At 45.2% G+C, this 22,162-nt stretch overlaps 1 protein-coding gene across 7 annotated transcripts in view; it reads right to left on the reverse strand.

The window, feature by feature from the left end:
• LOC105890435 (RNA-binding protein Musashi homolog 2) overlaps window positions 1–17,896 on the reverse strand; it is a 261,675-nt gene extending 243,779 nt beyond the window's left edge. For 4 of the 7 annotated variants that reach the window (XM_031572261.2, XM_031572258.2, XM_031572257.2 and 1 more), the window contains exons 1-5: window positions 17,654–17,895; window positions 17,260–17,300; window positions 16,863–16,944; window positions 16,436–16,520; window positions 10,060–10,101 (exon numbers count right to left, since the gene is read on the reverse strand). In XM_031572261.2, the coding sequence (XP_031428121.1) occupies window positions 10,060–10,101; window positions 16,436–16,520; window positions 16,863–16,944; window positions 17,260–17,300; window positions 17,654–17,715 (312 nt within the window). In that variant the 5' untranslated portion in view covers window positions 17,716–17,895. Of the gene's footprint in view, window positions 1–10,059; window positions 10,102–16,435; window positions 16,521–16,862; window positions 16,945–17,259; window positions 17,301–17,653 lie in introns of all 7 variants that reach the window. The other 3 variants (XM_031572255.2, XM_031572254.2, XM_031572253.2) reach the window with 1 other exon arrangement.
• Between the last annotated feature and the right edge of the window lie 4,266 nt (window positions 17,897–22,162).

Below are 22,162 nucleotides of genomic sequence, written 5' to 3' on the forward strand. Positions count from 1 at the left end.
CTGTTTGTCTATTGTTAATTTCATAGCTATATTCTATTTTTAATTTCATAGCTATATTCTATTGTTCATTTCCATAGCCATATTCTTGTGGAAACTTATTGTTTTTTAAACATAGAATTCCTAAGGGATTTTATCCTGGTATTCAATTTGTATAATGTTCCAGGTGAGTCTGATTGATGTCATTGGCCTTGTTCTGTGTGTTGTGTTTGTAAGTGGGAGGTTAGGGTTATTCGTGTTGGGTTTAGCTTCCTGTGAAGGGTTTCAAATGTTCAATCCATATTTTGGCATACACTATTGGGATGTCATTTTTTTCTTTTTTTTCTTTTCTCCAAATTTTTCCACAAGTCTCAAAAGAAACTCTGATCTAAGTGTCTTCTATCTTACCGAGTTGTTTTTTGGTGAGGTCAGCTTTTTTGCATCTTAGTAATGAATATATATATGTGTTGTGGTACTGGATGCAAATTTGTTGATTTGTTGAAGGTTTTTTATTTTATTTGGGATGCTTCTTCCTAATAGTACTGAACTCCTATGGTGGGATGTCCAAGGCACGTACACATCTGTCCTGGCTAGAGTTTGTGAGATGTATCCATCTGCCATGAGGGGCCTTTCCTCGTTGTGTGAAAAATGCTGTTTCATGCTGTGTTTAAACCAAACTATGATTCCTCCTGAGTCCCTGCCACATTTAATATGGAGATCTCTCTCTCTCTCACGCTCTCTCTCTCCCTCTCTCTCTCTCTCCTCTCAACGCTCTCTCTCTTTCTTTCATTCTATTCAACTCTGGCAGGACACGCATATCTCACACTCTCCCTATGTTCCTTCTCTCTACCCTTCTCCCTCTCTCTTTCACTCCTTCTCTCTCTCCTTCCATTCTATTCCCTCTCTCCCTCTTTCTATAGCTACCCTCTCCCTCTCTCTTCTCTCCTCTCACGCTCTCTCTCTCTTTCTTTCATTCTATTCAACTCTGGCAGGACACGCATATCTCACACTCTCCCTATGTCCTTCTCTCTACCCCTTCTCCCTCTCTCGTTCACTCCTTCTCTCTCTCCTTCCATTCTATTCCCTCTCTCCCTCTTTCTATAGCTACTCTCTCCCTCTCTCTCTCTCCCTCTCTCTCTCTCTCACGCTCTCTCTCTCTTTCTTTCTTCTATTCAACACTGGCAGGACACGCATATCTCACACTCTCCCTATGTCCTTCTCTCTACCCCTTCTCCCTCTCTCTTTCACTCCTTCTCTCTCTCCTTTCATTCTATTCCCTCTCTCCCTCTTTCTATAGCTACTCTCTCCCTCTCTCTCTCCCTCTCTCTCTCTCTCTCACGCTCTCTCTCTCTTTCTTTCATTCTATTCCCTCTCTCCCTATCTCGCCACTGGCTGACAGGACATTCACATCCTGTCGGGTCACTTCAGCCCATTCACGTGCTTTTTATAGCTCTCTGTCCTTCCCTGCAACCCTCAGCCCTTCCTCCTCTCCTCTCCTCTCTCTCTCTCCTCTCTCCTTTCTTCTCATGTGCTCTCGCTTTTATACACCACACACACACACACACACTCAACTCTCCCTCCTTTCTCTCATAGCCACGTTCTCACTCCATATCTCCTTCTCTCTCTCTCTTTTCCTCCCTATAATCTTTCACTTCCTCTCCAGTCCTCTGCTTTACTCTTCCTCCCTCTGTCTTTGACTTTCAGTCTCTCTCCATCTCTCCACCTCTCTCCTTCACTGTGTCCAACCTTCCTCCCTCTCTCCTTCTCTCCCTCTCTCTCTCTCTCCCCCTCCCTCTCTCTCTCTCTCCCTCCAGTGTTTGTACCCATCCCAGCAGAAGAAGAGTTCAGCTCAGTTAAGTCACTCCTCTTCAGTGCAGACGGGGACTCAAAGCAGCCACAGCTGTTACTCTGAGATCTCTCTCTATCTCTGTCACACTATCTCTCCTTCCTTTCCTCTCTCTCCCTCTTTTACCCTTGTACCCTCCTCCCCTCTTTCTCTCTCTCTCCCTCTCTCTGTCTGTCTCTCTCCTTCTCTCTCTCTCTCTCTCTCCCTCTCTCTCACATTGTCTCCCTCGCTTTCATTCCTCTCCACCCTCGCTTTCTCTCTCTCTCTCTCTCTCACACAGACACACACACACACACACACACACACACCAGACTCCCTCTCTCTACCTCTTTGAGCTTAAGAGCCACCCTGGTAAAGTTCTGATAAATATATCAGTAGGCACACCTGCGTGTCTGAGGTCCTCTCCTCCAGCCTACAGACACTTTAAGCACAACCTGCTGCCCCAGCCTGACGCTGCCTCCCTGTTGCCTTTCACTGGGAGAAATCTACTTTCTGACACACTCCACATGAACAACTCACACCCACACACACACACACACACACACACAGGAGATCCGAGTCAGCGAGGTGCAAAGTCATGCACAACAGCCCGCCGTGTGTGTGTGTGTGTGTGTGTGTGTGTGTGTGTGTGTGTGTGTGTGTGTGTGTGTGTTCTATCGGTCCAACACTCCTGAGCAAACACACTCGCGTGGATATCGGACTAATCCTCTTTTTTATCAACAGGACTCCTATGACACGTTTGTATTTACCTCACAACAAGCTCTATTTATTGTGTTAATTAGCAATTACACAGCACAGTGGCGGAGGGACCAGCGAGCTTGTTAAGAAACAGACCGTGACGTTCACTCTGTCCACTACAACCAAGCAGCAACAGCACTATGATGGGGAGCGGGAACAGACCCAGATAGCTTTAGCTAGCCAGTAGGCAGGCAGCCTGGGACAAAGCTCAAATAAATACTACATGAATGTAAAAATAAACAAATAAATAAATAACCCATAAAATGACAATATGATAATATGATATATAATTCCTCCTGTGACATTCAATCAGTTCTTCATTTCATCTCAATCAATCTTATCAATTAATCAATCAGTCAGTCAGTCCATCAAATGACAGTTTAGTGGGGCCGCCTGGTGATGTTTTTTTTCTCTTCCAGCTTGATGGACAGCGGTCAAGGTCACAGCTCAAGGTCACAGCTCAAGGTCACAGCTCAAGGTCACAGCTCAAGGTCACGGCTGAGGGCGACTCTGTCAGGCGAGCGTCGCTGCTGAGAGTGCAGCGTTGGGAGAGGCTCAGAACCATCTGGAACATTTTCACCGTCTCAGCGCCGCCGCCGCAGCCATTTATTTATTTACCACTGCAGCGCCGAGACCTGCAAATGGGGACGCGCCGCACCGCTCCGCACCGCTCCGTCAACCGACGAGAGAATGGCAAGCGGCGAATGTGATGTGAAAGTGCCGCGCCGTTCCCGAGGACTTAAATCAGTTCGCGGAACAAGTGTAGCAGAAAATTGATAATTACTCTCGGCACAGCTGGGCTCAGTCATCAGGTATGAAAAGCAACACGCAGTCAAAAAACATGATCAGAGCCGAAGTGGAGGAAAAATGAGAATACAAAGGAAGAAGAAGAAGAAGAAGAAGAAGCAGAAGAAGAAGAAGAAGAGGAGAATTGACAGGTCTGTCTGCCCATGTGCTGCCACTGTGTCTGGGTCATGAGGACACAGAGTCTCTGAGGGCCCCACAGCACTCTCTGCCCCCTAGAGTCACCCACCCTGACTGTTCAAACAGGGCTGCTTCGGCTTCACATCCCTAAACCATCTAAAAAGAGGGTGCAGGCCCAACACAGCCCCTCTATAGGGAGGCTAGGACATACACAACCCTCATCTGGAGCAGGGAACCAGGCCAGGCCAGGCCAGAGGCAGGCTCTCATGAAGAGGTGTCTGCTGTGGGCTTAGTCAGTGTTGGACGGGGGGCCGGGGAAGCTACAGGCCAGGGCTCCATCGCTGATCTCCTCTCTCCTCTCCTCTTCCTCTCCTCCTCTCCTCCCTCTCCTCTCCTCTCTCCCCCCTCTCCCCTCAAGCCTGGCTCTGCTAATTACTGTCATTTACCATCAGTCAAACACTTGAGCCATGTGTCCATGTCTATGCCCATGTCTATGCCCATGTCTGTGCCTGTATGTGTGTCTGTGCCCGTGTCTGTGCCTGTGCCTGTGTCTGTACCCATGTCTGTGTATGTGCCCATGTCTGTGCCTGTGTCTGTGTTGGTGTCTGTGCCCACGTATGAGTCTGAGCTGGCTAGTCATCTAGAACCTCCACTCCTGGGTACAAACATGCAGACTGCTGCTGATGCTACAGCCACTGATAAGCACGTACCTGCAGAAACCCTGCTCAATGCATTGCCAACCGCTAGCCAGCCCGTTTATACAAAAGACAGACACACACACACACATTCAGGAAAACAATGCCCTCTGACACACTGCATGTGTCGTACTGTACAAAAGCTCAAGCATGTAGAAGAGACTTCATGATTAAACACAAAAACACACTCCAACGTGAGCTCTGTTGACTAGAAATATCGGTATCCCGCTAACAACTCCACACTCCACTCAATCAAATACTTTTTCTAAAGCACATTGTATTTCTCTTTCTCTTCTTCTTTCTGTCAGTTTTGTTTCTTTTCATCCTCGTCCAGACCCTTTAGAATACGAGACGATAGGCCACGGGGTTATTCCCATCGCAGAGCCTGCGACCCCCCAAGAATAACAGGCTTTGCCCGCCGTCTCCACCTTCCCCAGCCCACAGGGTGTGTTTGCCCCCCGATGAGCCTTCCCACCCGGGGGTGAGAGCGAGGTGACGATAAAGCAATCCCATCAACTCAGCGCTGATTGATCGACTTTCTGCTACCTCCCCACCCCACCCCTCCCACAATGATCCAGGTTAGCTCTGCCAGCTATCGGATTGCTTCTTGTTTTCAGTGAAAAGTCAATAGGCTTCCAGTCCGTGGTTTTAAACTCCCTTCAAAAAGTGCATTTCTTTTAGAACATGTCGCACAGTTAACAGACACACGCGAAATAGCAAGTCTACTGCCTCTGGGCCTATGCATTGGACTGCCTTGTTATGTTGTCTGACTTTTCCAGAAATTCACTCTGGCACCCTGGTCCTCATACGACAGGACAATGTTGACTAGTGAAAGTGCTTTCAACAGGCCAAGGGAAAAAAATCAGGAAAGGCCCACTTTGTGACTAAATGAATTACGAACATGACAGCTTTTTGCCATGAAGGAGGTGGCAGGCAAACAGAGAGTGTAAAGTTCTCAATCTGCTACCATGAGAACGAGTCAGACACTGACTCTGACTGAAGCACATGCTGACTGCTCCACTTAAGTAACAGGATCCAGATAAAAGAGTGGCAGAGTCATGTGTGATTCTGGGATAGAGTGAGGAAGAGAGAAGTAGAGAGAGAGAGAGAGAAGAGAAGAGGGAGGGAGGGAGCGCGAGATGGCAGAGGGTGTATAGAGAAATGACGGAGAGAGGGGGAGTGTGAGGGGGGATGACCTAGTAAAGTAACAGGCTCAAAATAAAAGAGTGCAGAGTCATGTCTGATCCTGGGAAAGAGAGGAAGAGAGGAGGTAGAGAGAGAGAGAGCAAGAGAAGAGAGAGGGGGGATTGAGAAAGGTACAATGAAGGAGAGATGCGCAGTGTGAGAGGTAACAGGCTCAAAATACAAGAGTGCACAGTCATATTTTGATTCTGGGATAGGGAGAGGAAGGGAAGTTTTATGTTCCGAAACTCACACCTTAAGTCTACAAAAACAACACGTCACATCACACGCGTCTCTGAGCCTCAGTATAGTTTGGTCTGCGCTTCCTTAGGTCTGCCCACGGCACTTTGGACTGGCTGATGTCGGCAACATTGGCCTTAGCCTATGGAGGTGAAATATCAACATATAGATGAAATGTAGTTCATAAACAATAATGCCAATATCAGTATAACATTTTACGAAACTGCACTATAAGTCCGAGTTTTTGAGTGTTTTTTTATTTTTTGTTTTGTTTAGCACAAGTGGACAAGCGCTAACGTTGAACCCCGTCACATCATGACATTAGTATATCAGATAGCTGAAGGAAATGTCTTCACCTGGGGTACGGTTGCCGCTGGCAACTGACAGGGAAAGAAATGGTGGCAAAATAAAAAATGTAGGCGCACTGGCGACCATCTTAGTCGCCATCTGGAGAAACACTGTGAGATGCGAGTACCCCACTGAAGTTACAGGCAAATAAAAGAACGCACAGTCATGTTTGATTCTCTCTGTCTGCAGGCAAATAAAAGAACGCACAGTCATGTTTGATTTTGTCTGTCTGCAGGCAAATAAAAGAACGCACAGTCATGTTTGATTCTCTCTGTCTGCAGGCAGGTAAAAGAACGCACAGTCATCTTTGATTCTCTCTGTCTGCAGGCAGGTAAAAGAACGCACAGTCATGTTTGATTCTCTCTGTCTGCAGGCAGGTAAAAGAACGCACAGTCATGTTTGATTCTCTCTGTCTGCAGGAAGCAGAGATGTGAGGAGGAGAGCAAGAGGACGGGGACAGCCTGACATCTGTCATCTGATTGGACACTGGACTTGTGTGGACAACCTGATGCTGACATATGATTGGACACTGCAGTTGTGGGGCAGATTAATGCTGACGTTTGACTGAACACTGGATTTTTGGGGCAGATTGATGCTGACATCTGATTGGACACTGGAGTTGTGGGGCTCCCTGGATGGGCTATATAAAAAAGACTTTGTGTGTGTGCGTGTGTGTGTGTGTGTGTGTGTACTGTGTGTGTGTGTACTGTGTGTGTGTGTGTGTGTGTGTGTGTGTGTGTGTGTGTGTGAGAGTATGTGGGTGTGTGTGTACTGTGTGTGTGTGTGTGTGTGTGTGTGTGTGTGTGTGTGTGTGTGTGTGTGTGTGTGCGTGAGAGTATGTAAGTGTGTGTGTGTGTGCGTGTGTGTGTGTGTGCGTGTGTGTGTGTGTGTGTGTGTGTGTGTGTGTGTGTGCGAGTGTGTGTGTGTGCGAGTATGTGAGTGTGTGTGTCCAAAAAAACGTGTATGGCCGCAAGAGGGATGTGAGCAGGGGGTCTATTCCCCAAAGAGCAGCACCTTTGGACTTCATTAAAAACTTGGCTTGGAGTTTTCACACTCTGAAGCACGCGCACACACACACACACACACACACACACACACAAACACACACACACACACAGTTCCTGCACCATGGGACAACCAAGAGCTTTTCCTCTGCAGCTAAGAACATTTAGAGCACAACGGGTCCCTGAGTGGAAGCATAGACTTACTCACACACACACACACACACACACACACACACACACAGCAGCGAGGAGAGTGACTCGGTCACGGTGAGAACTAACCTCCACTGAGTGAAGTCCACTCGTTCCCCCTCAAAACTTCGACACCTAACAATGGTTTGTATGTCTTTCTGACCTAGAGCAAAGTCATTATAGGCAAGTCTCATCACTCGGCAGCCATCTTGGCAAAGCCAGCTATTTTGGGCTAACAAAATCAGGCTCCTATCTAAATGAATGGGGAGAGATCTGTAACTCCACATAGGATGGTCAAACAGACATTAAAAATACATCGCGTGAATCCGCATTAAGATCTGACATAAACTGTGTGAAAAAAAGGCTTAAAAGACTTTATTCTAGACTAAAAGACTTTATTGTTGACTTGCTCACTGCCCATGCAGCACATTTTGCAGTGCGGCTGTTTACTATGGTAACGGTGGAACGTTCAGGTGAGGCATCACCGCTGTTTCCAACAATGTAATGGGCTCTTTATAACACATAATCCGCCATGTTTAGCATTCCAGAATGCCCATTCATTTTCCCGTCAGGGATTTGTCTCCGTCCCTTATAGCGTCTCTGCCTACAGCCTCCATCTGTCCAACCTAACAGCATCCAGGTGCACCCTCATTGAGACCATAACATTACCATACTGCAACCATTCCATTAAAAGGATCTTCTCTCCATCAAGCAGCAGACAAAAGCTCTATCTTGTCAGCCCATTTCGGGTGCTTTTATATCCGCACTAAGGCTACGGCACGCGGTGCGGTGCGGCGCGAAGGCCGCTCTCGGCCAGTGAAACTTAATGAGGCGATCTTGGCAGGGGTGAGCGTGGACACAGATGAAGGGGTTAACAGAGCCGGTCAAGCCCACATGAAAGCGCTCGCGACTCGCCTTTCATTTCCATAACAAGCCGTTGGAGCTCGCCTTCCCCACTCAAGTGGTCGCAATCCCAGCGGCAATTAAAATCATGTCGGGACACGCTAGGGTGTGCTGTGATAACGCTGCGTGAAGCAGCAGCGACGACGACAACAACAACAACAACAGCACCAGCAACGGCACAGGCACACCCGCTCATCAGGAAGGAGCCATCGGCATCTCTGGCAACAGTCACCTCAGTTCGGAGTAAGATGCACATCGACACTCAGCTTTCATGTTGCCTAAAAACCACGAGGGAGTCTTCGGCGTGAAGAGAACAGAGCCGCTGCCGTCTCTTCTGTGATAATGCCCTGGCTTTGACAAGCTCTCTCTCTCTCTCTCTCTCTCTCTCTCTCTCGCTCTCTCTCTCTCCGTAGGCCGTGTCCCCACAAGGTCATCAGTCTCACACAGGCTATGGCTACCAGAGAGAGCGGTGCAGTGCACGCTAAGGCTCCTTAACGCACGAGTTTCAGGCGCTGACAATCCCAACTGCTGAGTGAATGACATGGGGAATTTTGTTCAACCTTCCTCAGAGGTCGAAAAATAAACAGCATGCATGAACACTGAGTGAAGATGTGTATTAACGTGATGTGTGTTTGTGATGACAACCAGCCAAGAACAACAGGGTTTGTGTCCTCCAGTCAGGCACACACACACACACAGAACCAGTGTGGGGTAGAGAGGTTGGCTTCAGTCTGATGGGAACTACGGTCTATTCCTTCTCCATTAACCCCCCTCCACACACACACACACAGACACACACACACACACACACACACACACACACACACACACACCAAACGGCCCCTATAAAAAACCCACTTCAAGACAGCGGCAAAACACCTGCAGGCGACGGAGCAACTGCCACCTGCCACCCACCCCAGCGCCCTCAGCACCCCTCCCCCTCCCCCCTCAGCTCTAGCACGGGCAGGAAGGCACAGAGGGCAAAGAGAGGAAAAAAATGACATCCCGCGCTTCCGAACGCCATCCTCGGAGCGCCTCCGACTGCTTAAGGAGGCCCCCCCGAATCAATTTCACATGAAGGGAAAAAGCTGTGTAATGCTAATCTATCTGCCTTAATCCTATTGCTCCGAGATCCTTTGAAATCCACATTCTCTGCTTAATACTGAAACAAATAAACCCTCTTTTCTTCCCTAATGAGCTTGCCCTTCAGCCTGCCATTTCAAGTCAAAGGAGCACTCATTTCCCTCACACCGCAACTCATTTGTCGCTGTCTTCTGACGACAGACAGAACAAACAGAGGCATGACAAATTCATACATAAAACAGCAGAAAGACATCATTTTTTTTATACATTTACATAAAACTCAGCAGCACAGGGGCTGTGTGTTTGAACCGTTTCTTCCGTTCATCTTCCACACCCTTGGACAAGAAAAGGTTAACGCAACGAACAGGCAAATTAGGTATTTAAAAAAAAAAAAAAAGCAGTTTCTCAACCATATGCCGCTACCCTGAAGGCACCATGTGCCCTGGCTTTGAAAAGCATTCACTACGAGTTCCCCACTTCACTCAGAATACCTCTCTGTGGCCCACCCACACTCGGGGAGAAATCCATTATTGATCCGGGCTCGTTTTGGGCCTCACACGGCCCCGAAGCCACCAGACGCCACAGAGAAGAACACTTTCGCAGCTAAGCTACAATGCAATGCCAAATAAAGGGGCTATTACTTCAAGACCAAGCTCAACACACACACACACAACACACATCTCCTTATCACAGGACAGAGTCAGGAGAATATTTCAGCTGGAATCACATTGCACAACAAAAGAAAAAAAAGCACCCACATTTCAAAAGCAGTCATGAAACCACCTGTTACACTAAGAGCTGACACTGAGTCAAAGGGTGCTTCTAGCCAATGGAGTGCAGCACTACAGTCAGCAGAGAACGGATCGCTATGCAACCTAGTAAGTGTGGAGAGGTGAAACAGCAGGAGTGAGAAAAGCTTCAGCTGTCTTACCTTAGGTTGAGTGCGTCGAGGGAAGGCAACTTTAGGATCAATCTGTGAGGGGGCAAAAAGAAACATGATTTAAAACACACTCAACACACACATGCAGGCATGCTGCCACTGACAACATTAATATAACATGGAACATTTATATGAGATGGATCTCGTACATTTACGAGGCAATACATTCAAAATATATGGGAATGTAATGGCTTTAGTATTATAATATACAGACACTGTAAAAATGAATAGACATTTGCCTCAGATCAATCTGTTTTGAAATGTCTGTTTTATTTACTTTTTTTTTCTTTTGTTTAACTGTTGTTGGGGCATGCTGTAAGAACCTTATCAATCTCGAATTCGTAACGAAGAGAGAAACTATTTCATGCACCGCGCCCCTGTTGCCCTCCACCAACTTTAATACGAGGCTCCTAAAGAGAAGCTTCGAACAATCTCATCCGCACCGACATAGTCAAGAGGAACACTGTAAACAGATCGAAATCGTTCTCTTGCAGAAAATGACTTGCTCGCGTCGGGCCAGGCAAAAAAAGCTTTACATTGATGCATATTTCTCTTTGTATGGATTTGATAGTGTGCCTGCGGGGCGGGCATCATTATCAGCATGGCATCATTATAGATTCAAACAGTCTTCACGATCAACCTGCATGACTGCAATACCTTCTAAAGAAGCGCGCGCACGAGAGAGACAGAGAGAAAGAGAAAGCGAGAGAGAGGGAGAGAAAGGGAAGAAAAAGGGATGATAAAAAAAACCAGACAGGAATGAGACAAAGCAAAATGGACCGCGGTGAGATTGGGGTGCAATGGGAGCCTGGGTGGATACTGCCGCTTCATACAGGAAGATAATAAAAGGATGAATTGGCTCCACTCTGGACAATGATAATAGGCTCAGTGGTTCCCCCAAGGCGAGCCCAAACGGCACGTAGAGGATGAGGAGGATGAGGAGGCTACGCCGGCTTATTCTGAATGGCAAAGCGAGGGCAGGCAGCCCAGACGGTCTGGGTTCAGGCCACTCTGACACGTCTGTGACTTCCGCACGTTTGAGAAGATGAGAAGCCAGCGCATCAGAGAAGAGGTTACACTGAGGAGGGCCACGGTCGCCCCTCTCCGTCCGCTCTGACGGCACGGAGGGGAACGTGACGGAGTGCCGCAACTCTTTTTCTGCGTTAATTCAATCTGATGAAGCCGTGATTGTCATCTCTGTAAAAGATGAATTCAGTAACACCTGGGAATGCTAACCCTCTCCGTAATGAATTGCATGTAATGATTCGTTTTAGCAATTAACCTCAGGCTTCACCAATTCAACCTCAATTACTCTGTGAAAACTCGGCACATTTGAGCAAAAACATTTCATGCTTCAAATATCAACATGCATATACTTCTACTTCCCTGATCTGAATTTCTTTTCCAGGCATTAATCTCCATTCTGAATTTCTTAAATTATAGCCTGGGATAGAACAGAAGAAACGAGAATAGAATGACTTCTGCTTCTCTTGTTGGCTTAGCATAAGGCTTTGAGATCATTTTGTGGGTTATATGGCCGAGTATGGTGAATATTCAGAATATAACCAGAGTCTGCATTAACTCTATTTCAGCAGTTACCATCAGTTCACATTTACAACTTTTTATTATGCTCCTGGCTATGAACTGCTTTCCTACAGAGTTAAGTATACTCACACTGTTATTTAACACTGGTATACTCAAACTGTTATTTAACACTGGTATACTCACACTGTTATTTAACACTGGTATACTCAAACTGTTATTTAACACTGGTATACTCAAACTGTTATTTAACACTGGTATACTCACACTGTTATTTAACACTGGTATACTCAAACTGTTATTTAACACTGGTATACTCAAACTGTTATTTAACACTGGTATGGTCTGTGTACATACACTGTCCATACACCTTTAATACCTTCACATCCATAAAGCTATCCATCTTTCCATTTCTCAAAGACTCCACGATCCTTTCACAATCTTTTGCATTTGTTTTGTATATAGAACTCTACCTCCACTGGCCAAGGTGCAGAGCTCTAGTGAACGTGGGACCTGAGAGGGAGTCAGCCTCCTCTGCCTCGGTGCTAGACCCATATAGCTATACTGCCACACCATAAATTAAATAAACTGACAATTCTGATTCATTGACTGTGTAATTATGGCTGTCGGGGACTGCTACTACAACAAAACAAGATTTATGACTCCGACAAGCTTTTGACGTGCTTCAGAAAAGACACGTATGATGGGAACTAAACAGCCCAGCAGGACAGGAAGTTCAGAGCCCAGAGAACAGGAAGAAGGTCTGAATCCACCACTTTCAAGAGTTCCCATCAGGGTAGATTTACAGAGAAAAGCTGACTCCATAATGAGCTACAGCACACATGCAATAGATCTAAAGGAGCCTGTAAACAACACTCGGGAGCCGTAAATTATTGGCTGTTGCCATTTCTGAGGACTGAGTAGGAGATATGACTTGTGCCGTGTGCAAAAGCCCATTAACACTTTCATATGAGCAGCAATAATGAGCAATACTGTGCATCACAACAATCCAAGGCCGCTTAAGTGCATCGTCTGTCATTTCAACCGACTCGCGAACATTAAGTTCTGATTTCTAAATATGCCACGGCAATGACGACAAAATCAGATGCAGAATTTTTTATTTTTTATTTGTCTTGATAATATTTGGAGACGTTTTCTACGACAGAGGCTTTGCTTTTTGTCCCCCATTCAAAGACAGACAGCGCAGGAAACGTCAGCTACTGCTGTGACCCTGCGTGGCCCAGCCTCGCTGCTAACCAGGGTGTGAAAAGGTCCCTGTGTTAACAACACATCCTGCCATTTATCCTGGGCTGTATTTATCAAACGCTGTTCTGGCAGAACCTGGAGTAATCCACTCCACGTATGCTCAGCCGACTGCTCCACCTGCAAACCCAGCAGGTCAAACAGTTACTACATGAAAGGAGAGAGAGTGAAAAAAAAAAGAAATCTGTCTCGTTTTTCTTTTCCCTTTCATCTTGTTTTAGCCTCTTGCAGCACCCTCTCCTTGGGCCCTCTCTCACTGGACGGCTGGAAGAGATCAGGGCAGAAGGCAATTGCTTACATTCTTAGTTCAGATCCGGCAGCCAGATTTCATATATTATTGCTGCCTTGTGGTAAACTCCCTGTCTCGTCCTCTCTCTCTCTCTCTCTCTCTGGATTCTCAGGATGTCTCTCGTTATCTGATTTATTTTTCTGAGTGGCAGAAAGGCATTCAGAATTGTTTCTTTTGTAGAGCAATCAACTTGTGTATGACACATATACATACATATACGTACACACACACACACACATATATATGTGTGTGTGTGTACGTGTGTATATATATATATATATATATATACACACGTACACACACACACACACACACACACACACTTGAGATCCGAGTCAGCGAAGTGCAGTCATGCACGACAGCCGTGTGTGTGTGTGTGTGTGTGTGTGTGTGTGTGTGTGTGTGTGTGTGTGTGTTCTATCGGCCCAACACACACATACAACTGCTCAAAGGTTTGGAATCAGAAAATGATTTCCAGGAAGACACATTTTTATCCATGCAATAAGGTGAATGAATTGAAAATATAGCCAAGACAAATTCTGAAATACTCATTTGAGCTTGTGATTTAGCTTTCACTAAACAACCCTCCATTGGCAGCATGACAGCTTGCCTTCTTCTTCCCCTAGTAGGTATTGCGTAAGTTGGAGCGAGGGTGCATGGGGTCTCTGTCTTGATACAGGATGAAGCTACTCTCCACGGTGTAAGACATGGCAATGAAGTTGTTGTCAAAATGGAGCTTTACACCTCCTTTCATTCTGTACAAATAACACACTATCCCAGCACCAAACCTCCCCCAGACCACCCAGATCACATTTCCCCCTCTGTGCTGAGGAGATGGTGTCAAGCACTTATCCACTCCTCCACTCTCCTCTCCTCTCCTCCTCCTCTACTCTCCTCCTCTCCTCCACTCCTCCACCAGCTTTTCATCTCTTCTGCGCCTCACAGAAGTTTCTTCTCCGAGATCCAAACACCTCAACTCAGATGTGTCTGTCTAAAACATTTCTTCAATCATCTCCCACCCTGTTTCTATTTGCTTTGGCAGATTTGAGTCTCTCTCTTTCATTGAATACGGCTTTTTCTAGAAGGCCAGCATTCCAGACCCTCTTCACTGATGATGATGATGATTATGATGATGATGATGATGATGATGAAATGGTGTTTTGTGGGTGTTATTTAATGAAGCTGCCATCTGAAGACCTGTAAAGCATCTGTCTCTCAAACTATCAGAGCCACAAATGTCAATCAGGGACGATGACAGTGTAATTTTCTGCATCTTCACTCAGACTGGGTGTAACTCTGCACAAGCCGCGTCCTCGCTGAACACACGGCTATCAACACAGCCCTCAAGCCAATCCTCCAGCCTCCATTCTGAACACACGGCTATCAACACAGCCCTCACTTAACACACGGCTATCAACACAGCCCTCAAGCCAATCCTCCAGCTTCCATTCTGAACACACGGCTATCAACACAGCCCTCAAGCCAATCCTCCAGCCTCCATTCTGGACAAACAGCAGGTCAGCTGGCCCCCAGTCTTGCATATGCGATGTAGTGATTAATTAAACGCACTGTATCATCAAAATGCAAAGGGTATAATGCGGCTCCCTCGGAATCCGTAATGCAGATGATTTATTAATGGAATTCCTAAGACCAAAGACCATTGAGGAGACAATATAGTGTTCACTTCCTGATATACTGTAGGTCATTGACAGGGGCCATGATTCCCCTCTCATACATCTAAGTCAGTATACGATAATAACATTATCATACATGTTCTGACTCACGTGTGTGAATATAAGTACAAGCATCTACGCTAAGAGCATAGTAAGAAGATTTGCATGGCTCTGTGTGTATTTGCATTTGTGTGTGTGTGTGTGTGTGTGTGTGTGGGTGTGTGTGTGTGTGTGTCAATATGCGTCAGTGTGCATACTTGCACTTGTTTGCTGTACGGCATCCTCTTTCTTGCTTGCGACAAACAAACAGTTGTTACAGGTGTTGCCAGTCCCTCAGCGCATGCAAATCAAGACACCACTATCTTTCACTTTCAAGAGCAAAGGCAGCCCCCCCCCCCCATACCACCCCCCACCCCCAATACCCCCCCCCCCCCGTGCAGGCCTGTCCAGCCCGGTAAACGCACAGCACACACACACACACACCCCCAGCCCCAATTCTTCTGTAATTTCACCCCAGCTGCCGCAAAACAATGTGTTTCTCTTTCCAAATCTATCTGACAGACATATTCTCCGACATCTGAAGTTCTCCCTCGTGTCGAGGCAGCAATCAAAGCATTTATTTTTTCAAGATGCGTCGTTCTGCCGAGCGAGACGAGTGAACAAGACTGTGTTGCTCCAAGACCCCCGCTGAGCGCCAACTTCAGACAAATGTGACTCTGCAAGACCTCCCTTTATTCGAACCTCTCCATCAGCCTCCAAAAAAAAGACAACAAGCCCCAGCATTCACTCCACTTCCTCAGATGACAGATTCATGGCCAACCCTGACGACGAGTGATGAGAGCTATTAATGCAATTAATATTAAATCTCTTTCGCTCCTGCAGGATGTGTGTGTGTTTGTGCGTGTGTGTGTGTGTGTGTGTGTGTGTGTGTGTGTGTGTGTGTGTGAGCGTGTGTGTGTGTGTGTGTGTGTGCGTGTGTGTGTGTGTGAGCGTGAGTGTACATGAAGGACATTTACTGTTTGTGATGCAGTGTTCAAAGCCAGAGGAGGGGAACTTGTCTTTTTCTGATTTGGGTCTAATCCGTTAGTGTTTGTGAGAATCACTGGAAAGGGCTTCATTCAGGATTTAATCGATAACAGATCACAGTCTGATTGTGAATTCTTTGAAGTGTGTGTATGTCTCTGGGTGTGTGTGTGTGTGTGTGTGTATGTGTGTGTGTGCACAATTTATGTGTGTGTTTGATGGAGGGATGAGAGGGAGGTGTGTGTCATTTTACTTCATTCACAGAGATTTGCAAGGAGTGTAAAGCCACATCTGAAGCGTACAACAGCAAATCACAGCAGATAGCTCATTCAGAAGCCACCCAAGTGGACGGCATATTCGGGGGGGGGGGGGGGGGGGGGGGGGGGGGCTGCTCAAAATGTCTCAGGCAAACTGTCCCTACACACTACTATAGACAGGTGAGTCTAGAATATTTAATATCTTTAATATTTATTTTGTAATCCAAAAGATCCTTTTAGACAATACTTAGTAATAACAGTGATTAATTTAATGACAAAAAAAAGAGAAAATAGACCAGAAAAACTTGATTGGTACCTACCGTCTTTGAGTCTAATTCGTGGTGTGTTTGCGCTAAGACTTTATCTACGCTGGCGGCATCTGCAAACGTAACGAACCCAAATCCTCTGCGTGACAAAAAAGATAAACACAGAAATTATCGTTAAACTGTGCACTCCTTAAGGTAAGTAACATTCTATTAATGAAGAAAAACACATACTCGAAAGGCAGACAGTGATATAATATTTCATTTGAACTCTTAAACAATTCTTCATTGCACGTTATGCAAATCTCAAAACAAGCCTTGACACTACAGTGTTGCAGTAGTCCCAAGTCAATGTCAAATTCCATTAGCGCGCAGATTTATACAGCTACCTGCGTTATAATATCCACTTCGGCAAACATGTGCAAACTGGATATGACACACGCACAGATAAATCTACACCAAATGGAAAAGTTAATTGTTTTACCTGGATCGTTTTGTCGTAGGATCTCTCATTACCATACATTCTCTTATTTCCCCGAATTTACTGAAATAGTCTCTAAGGCTGTCTGTGGATAAAAAGAGAGAGAGATGCCGTGTTACGTTTGAGATAATTCATGCAAAATTCATGTCTCACCACTCTCACTCTCAGTGCGCTTTCGAAAATGCACCATGACAGAAATAGGGGTCGAATAGAGGACTTGAATTTACTGGAAATCAAAATAACCTTGCGCGCACCGAGGTAGCTTACACACAGCACGCATCCCATACATAGCGCTGCACACGCACACACACGCACACGGACATATCGCAACTCGCCCGAGCGTGGTCAATCAACAACCAAACAACTAAAAACAAAGCGGAACAAAACACGCCAGACTCACCTGGTGATGTTTGCCAGCTGAGGCCACCGATAAACATTTTACTGTAAGAAGAAAACATACTAGAAGTGAGTCCAGATGTCAGATCGGCCATTTTGACGTGTTAGTACTTATAAAAAGCAAGACAGCAAAAATAGAGCAATATGAAATGTCATATTCGCTGTCTGGTTAAAATCTAATATGTTCTGAGCAAGAGGCCACTCTTGCCTTGCATAACATTAACCCGAACACATACAGCCAGTGCCTGCCCGCTAGCTACCCAACTGCATCCGGAAGAGAGGACGAACGCTTGTGCGCTTACACAGTGTGTTTCAACCAGCGGTACCTTTCCAGTACAGAATTTAGCACATGAAATGTTTCGCATAAACAAAAAGTGTCCAGACATGCATCGTCTTACCCCGGGTCATGTTGCGAATCATTTGAGTTTCCAGAGGTGGTTTGGCTCCCGTCTCCTTCCATTGCTAATCAAACTACAGGCAGAAACTAACAAACACACACAAACACAGCCAAAGCAAAGCAAAGCCCCGCTATGAAAATATTACTGAACCGGGAATGCAAGCGTCACACGTGGGATCAGCACAGCCTCTTCCCTCCCCTTTCATGCCCCGAGTGGGGCGGTGCTGAAGTTCGTCACCTAACCAATCCAATTGACGTCACGGCGAAGAATCCGCCCATTAAACCTGAAACCACGCCCTCTACTGGTCGACCAGTACTACTGTAAATACTTGAATGAAGGGCAATTTTTGATATATTTTTTTAAAGAGATAAAAATGTGTTTATTTATTAGCGTAGATTACTACTACACTTTCTAAAATACCACAACACCAGATTAAAACAAAACCCTTCTTGATATAGCAAAACCCCCTTCAACACATAGGGCTACCTCTCTGACTAGGCAGGAGTCATTACTTGGGACACTGATAAACATTCATAGATTATATGTTTCCAGAGCCTCTTTTTCCTCATGTAAGACTTAGATTGTTGGAGGGGCACCTGTTCACCTCCTGCAGGTCTGAGCACTGTTACAGATTGTGTACTGCTCTCAAAACATCTACTGGCACAATGATGGACAAAAGCACATCAATAAAACAGTAAAAAAAAATTCTGCAACCGGTTATTGCTCCTTTAAAAAAAAAAAAAAAAAAAACGGTTATTGCTCCTTTTTGAAAAAAAAAAGCTTTACTCATTTAGCCCCAGAGTGTATAGCAGAGAACTAGTATTTTGGACACATTGACATTTGGATTCTTTGCTTTTTCTATATTTTCTGCCACACCAGTGTAGCCAAGCTGGTAATTACAGTGTAACACACCGAGAGGCTGGAGAAACAATATATTGATATTGTTTATCCAGGTACAGGAATGTTCAGGTTAAGTTTAGGGTTAAGACAACAAACAACTAAAAACAAAGCGGAACAAAACACGCCAGACTCACCTGGTGATGTTTGCCAGCTGAGGCCTCCGATAAACATTTTACTGTAAGAAGAAACATACTAGAAGTGAGTCCAGATGTCAGATCGGCCATTTTGACGTGTTAGCACTTATAAAAAGCAAGACAGCGAAAAGAGAGCAAAATGAACTGTCATATTCGCTGTCTGGTTCAAATCTAATATGTTCTGAGTTGGTTGTTGATTTAGGTTCAGATTCAATGTACTGTGACACACTGCTGGTAATTACAGTGTTACAAAGCATTGATGGTATAGCTATAGAAGGTAATCTGCCGTAAGTATGTAATGTAAGAGGTTAACATTTTTTTCATTAAAAATGTGTGTTTTGTTCTATGTTGACGTGATACCACTGACTGCTTCCGTGAAGAGGCTCCGGTCATGAAGTACCTGATGGCAAAGAAGGTCATTGCTAATCACATCCTTCCCTCTCAAGTCTGCAAGGTCAAGGGACAAAGGCAAGGGCAAGTGTTCATTTCAGTCATACAGGCGTCAGACCCACTCAGGTTTGCAACCACTAACAGGCCTGGCTGAAGGGGAGTGCAAACAGCAGACAGAGGGGATGGAAATCAGATTGGGTCTTAGAAACCTCTGACCTGGGGGGGGGGGGGGCAAACCTGACTAAGTTCACGAAGAAGAGTCCTGTGGCTTTGTTTTGCTAGGAGAATGATGCTCATAGGGCTCTTCTGTTAGGAGGTTAACCGCTTCCGCTGAGTCAACTTACCCAGGTTTACATACTTGGATACCCCCCTGAAAAGCTAAACACAATGACAAAGATGGTAGATGCCACCAGATAGAAACTGGTTTGGCTCTGCAGAGGAGCTGATAAGTTTTAGTCAAATAAATAAAAATAGAATAAAATTGAATTGAAACTGAATTGAATTAAAGCAGAACAGACAGTATTTTATGGGGGCGGAGACGAGGTTGTAGGAGGATACCTTGGAATGAAAGCAATTTCTGTCCAATTGGCACTAATCTGTAATTATCATGACATCGGTGGGATTGACAAACACTAGACAGTCCAAGTAAACATGTAAGAAAGCACCAAATCATCTTTATATCATCAGAATGGGTTACACTGATGATGGAAATTATACTATATATTTCATTAAATTAAGTAATTTACAGTTATAACAGCTGCACCAAACGGATCGCATCAGATGCTGCGTCAGTCTGGGACACTGGTTTAGATGTGCTGTGCAGACAAGATGGAGCTCTTCAAGAACAAACACAAATATCACAAAAGTCAAGTGTGTCATCAGTCGCATCAAGTTTCTAAAGGTAAAAGCCTGGTAGCTCGCAAACGGTTGTGTGTACTTACAAAAACCACTAAAGATTATTTTTTTTTTTTTAGAATAAGAATAGGTTTAAAATGTTAGAAAAGACTAGTACGTCACAAACAGGAACTTAAACTTCAAAGTGTTGGTGGAACTGCAACCTTTGTTGAAGGCCACCCTCAGGGGGAATATGAAGGATAAACCGCTCAAAGGCAAACCCAACACATTCTGGACGCACGCAGGAATAAAATGTCAGTGGTTCCCACAATCTGATTGTGCATCTGAAAAAAAAGAGGTGTTGAGAGTCTTTTCAACGCCATTTCACAGCGTCCAAAACATCCCATTTAACATTGTGTTCCGACAGTGGAAACAGGGCCTTAGAGCGAAAAGGGTGAGTACTTAAATATCCCTGACTGTGATATTTGAATCTGAATTTGTTATGTCACTTAGAATGCAAACACTCAAGAAAAAACACAAAATCCAGTTTATGCATTGACTGATTACAAAAAGAGGGGAAGAGACTTCCTGACTATGTGCACTTGTATTCATATTTGCACCTCTCCTTCACACTCATATTTACTCCTCCGGTGAAAGTGAGCTATTTAAGAAATGTGATATGAGGAATGTCCTGCCATGCAAATCTGTAGGATGTATTCAAATACAATATTTTATTTATCTATTTGCAATGACATGCGTTTCAGTTTTATTGTTAGATTAGATTTTTATTTTCCAATCTCTCTTTTAGATGAATTACCATTTTTTGAGTCATCATTGTGAGTAGGTCCACACCCACCATCCAACATTCAGAAGCTGTGTGTGTGTGTGTGTGTGTGTGTGTGTGTGTGTGTGTGTGTGTGTGTGTGTGTGTGTGTTTGTGTGTGTGATACATACTTGCACATTTACACCCTCAGGCCGAGGAATAACTACAGCCTTGAGCTCTCCAGCAAACATCACGACGAGCATATCATCATTCTGCTCGCAACAGAATGAGCAGGAATGACACCACTTGAAAATCAGTGCTAATGGTTTATCCGTGCATTTTCTTTAATCTGGTTTAGATTCGGTTTACAGTGTCCAGAGCCAGCCTTTTCAAAACGCAATCCAGTCTTCAAAACAACCATGAGAGATGCCCTTTGCCATTGTCCCCCAGCTGCGGTGCCTTTTTTCCGCGCACCAGCTATGATATGATCACTCAGTGTATAGAAATGCAATCAATGCACGGCTTAGTAATAAACCACACAAAGCTTTCGGAGTCCACATCTAACCGTGAATGCCAACCCAGTCTTTCAGGATGAGGGGTACGGAGCCAATAAGTAAAACAGAAAGTCCACTGCTGAAAAAGCGAGAGGAAACTGCCTTCTATCATTTGGTGTCAGGGACATATTTGCCAATGTGCCTCGCAGACACGATGGCATCTGTGTTTGATTAATAAACGCATGAAGTATTTAAAAGCATTCGCCCTCACATAAATGTATGATTGGGGTTCCCAAGAAGTGTGCGCTGCTCTGATGCACAGCCTACTTAGCTTAATGTAGAGAAGAAAAAATATGAGCATTTCAATGTACATACACTTGCATTGTTTATCCACAAACAATCAGTTTTGAGAGAAATGTCCAAGCCTGAGATAGTGTTGCACATATTCAGTGGCGTATACAATGTGGTGTACACTTTAAGCACTGGTAGGTCAAACTGATAACTATCAGGAGCTAGCCAGATCCTACTGTTATCACATCCAGTGACAAGGGCATTTGTCCCCTAGACGCTGGCCGCAAAACCTGCACTGATTTTAAGCTTTAGGCTTAAGCTTAGAGATCCTGACTGTAAAATAACTAGTGATGTAGGATTTGAAGTAAAGGGAACAGTGTTTGAGTGTGTGTGTGTGTATGTTTGTGTCTCGTAGAATGTGCGTGTGTGTGTGTGTGTGTGTGTGTGTGTGTGTGTGTGTGTGTGTTTGTGTGTTGGACAACGTGTGCCTGTGTGTGTGTGTCAGTGTTTCCATGGGCAAGAGTGAGTGAGAGTGTCTGCATGTGAGTGCATGCATGTGTGTGTGTGAGATAGAGAGTGTGTTTGTATGTAAATACACAGGAGAGTGAATCTAAAAGGGAAACCTAGGGACATCACTGTCATCTGCAGATGTCACCGGTCCCCTGTCGACAGGAGCCAATGCACAAGAATAGATTGACGGCAC

Source organism: Clupea harengus, chromosome 8 (genome assembly GCF_900700415.2).
Source record: "Clupea harengus chromosome 8, Ch_v2.0.2, whole genome shotgun sequence".
Taxonomy (NCBI): domain Eukaryota; kingdom Metazoa; phylum Chordata; class Actinopteri; order Clupeiformes; family Clupeidae; genus Clupea; species Clupea harengus.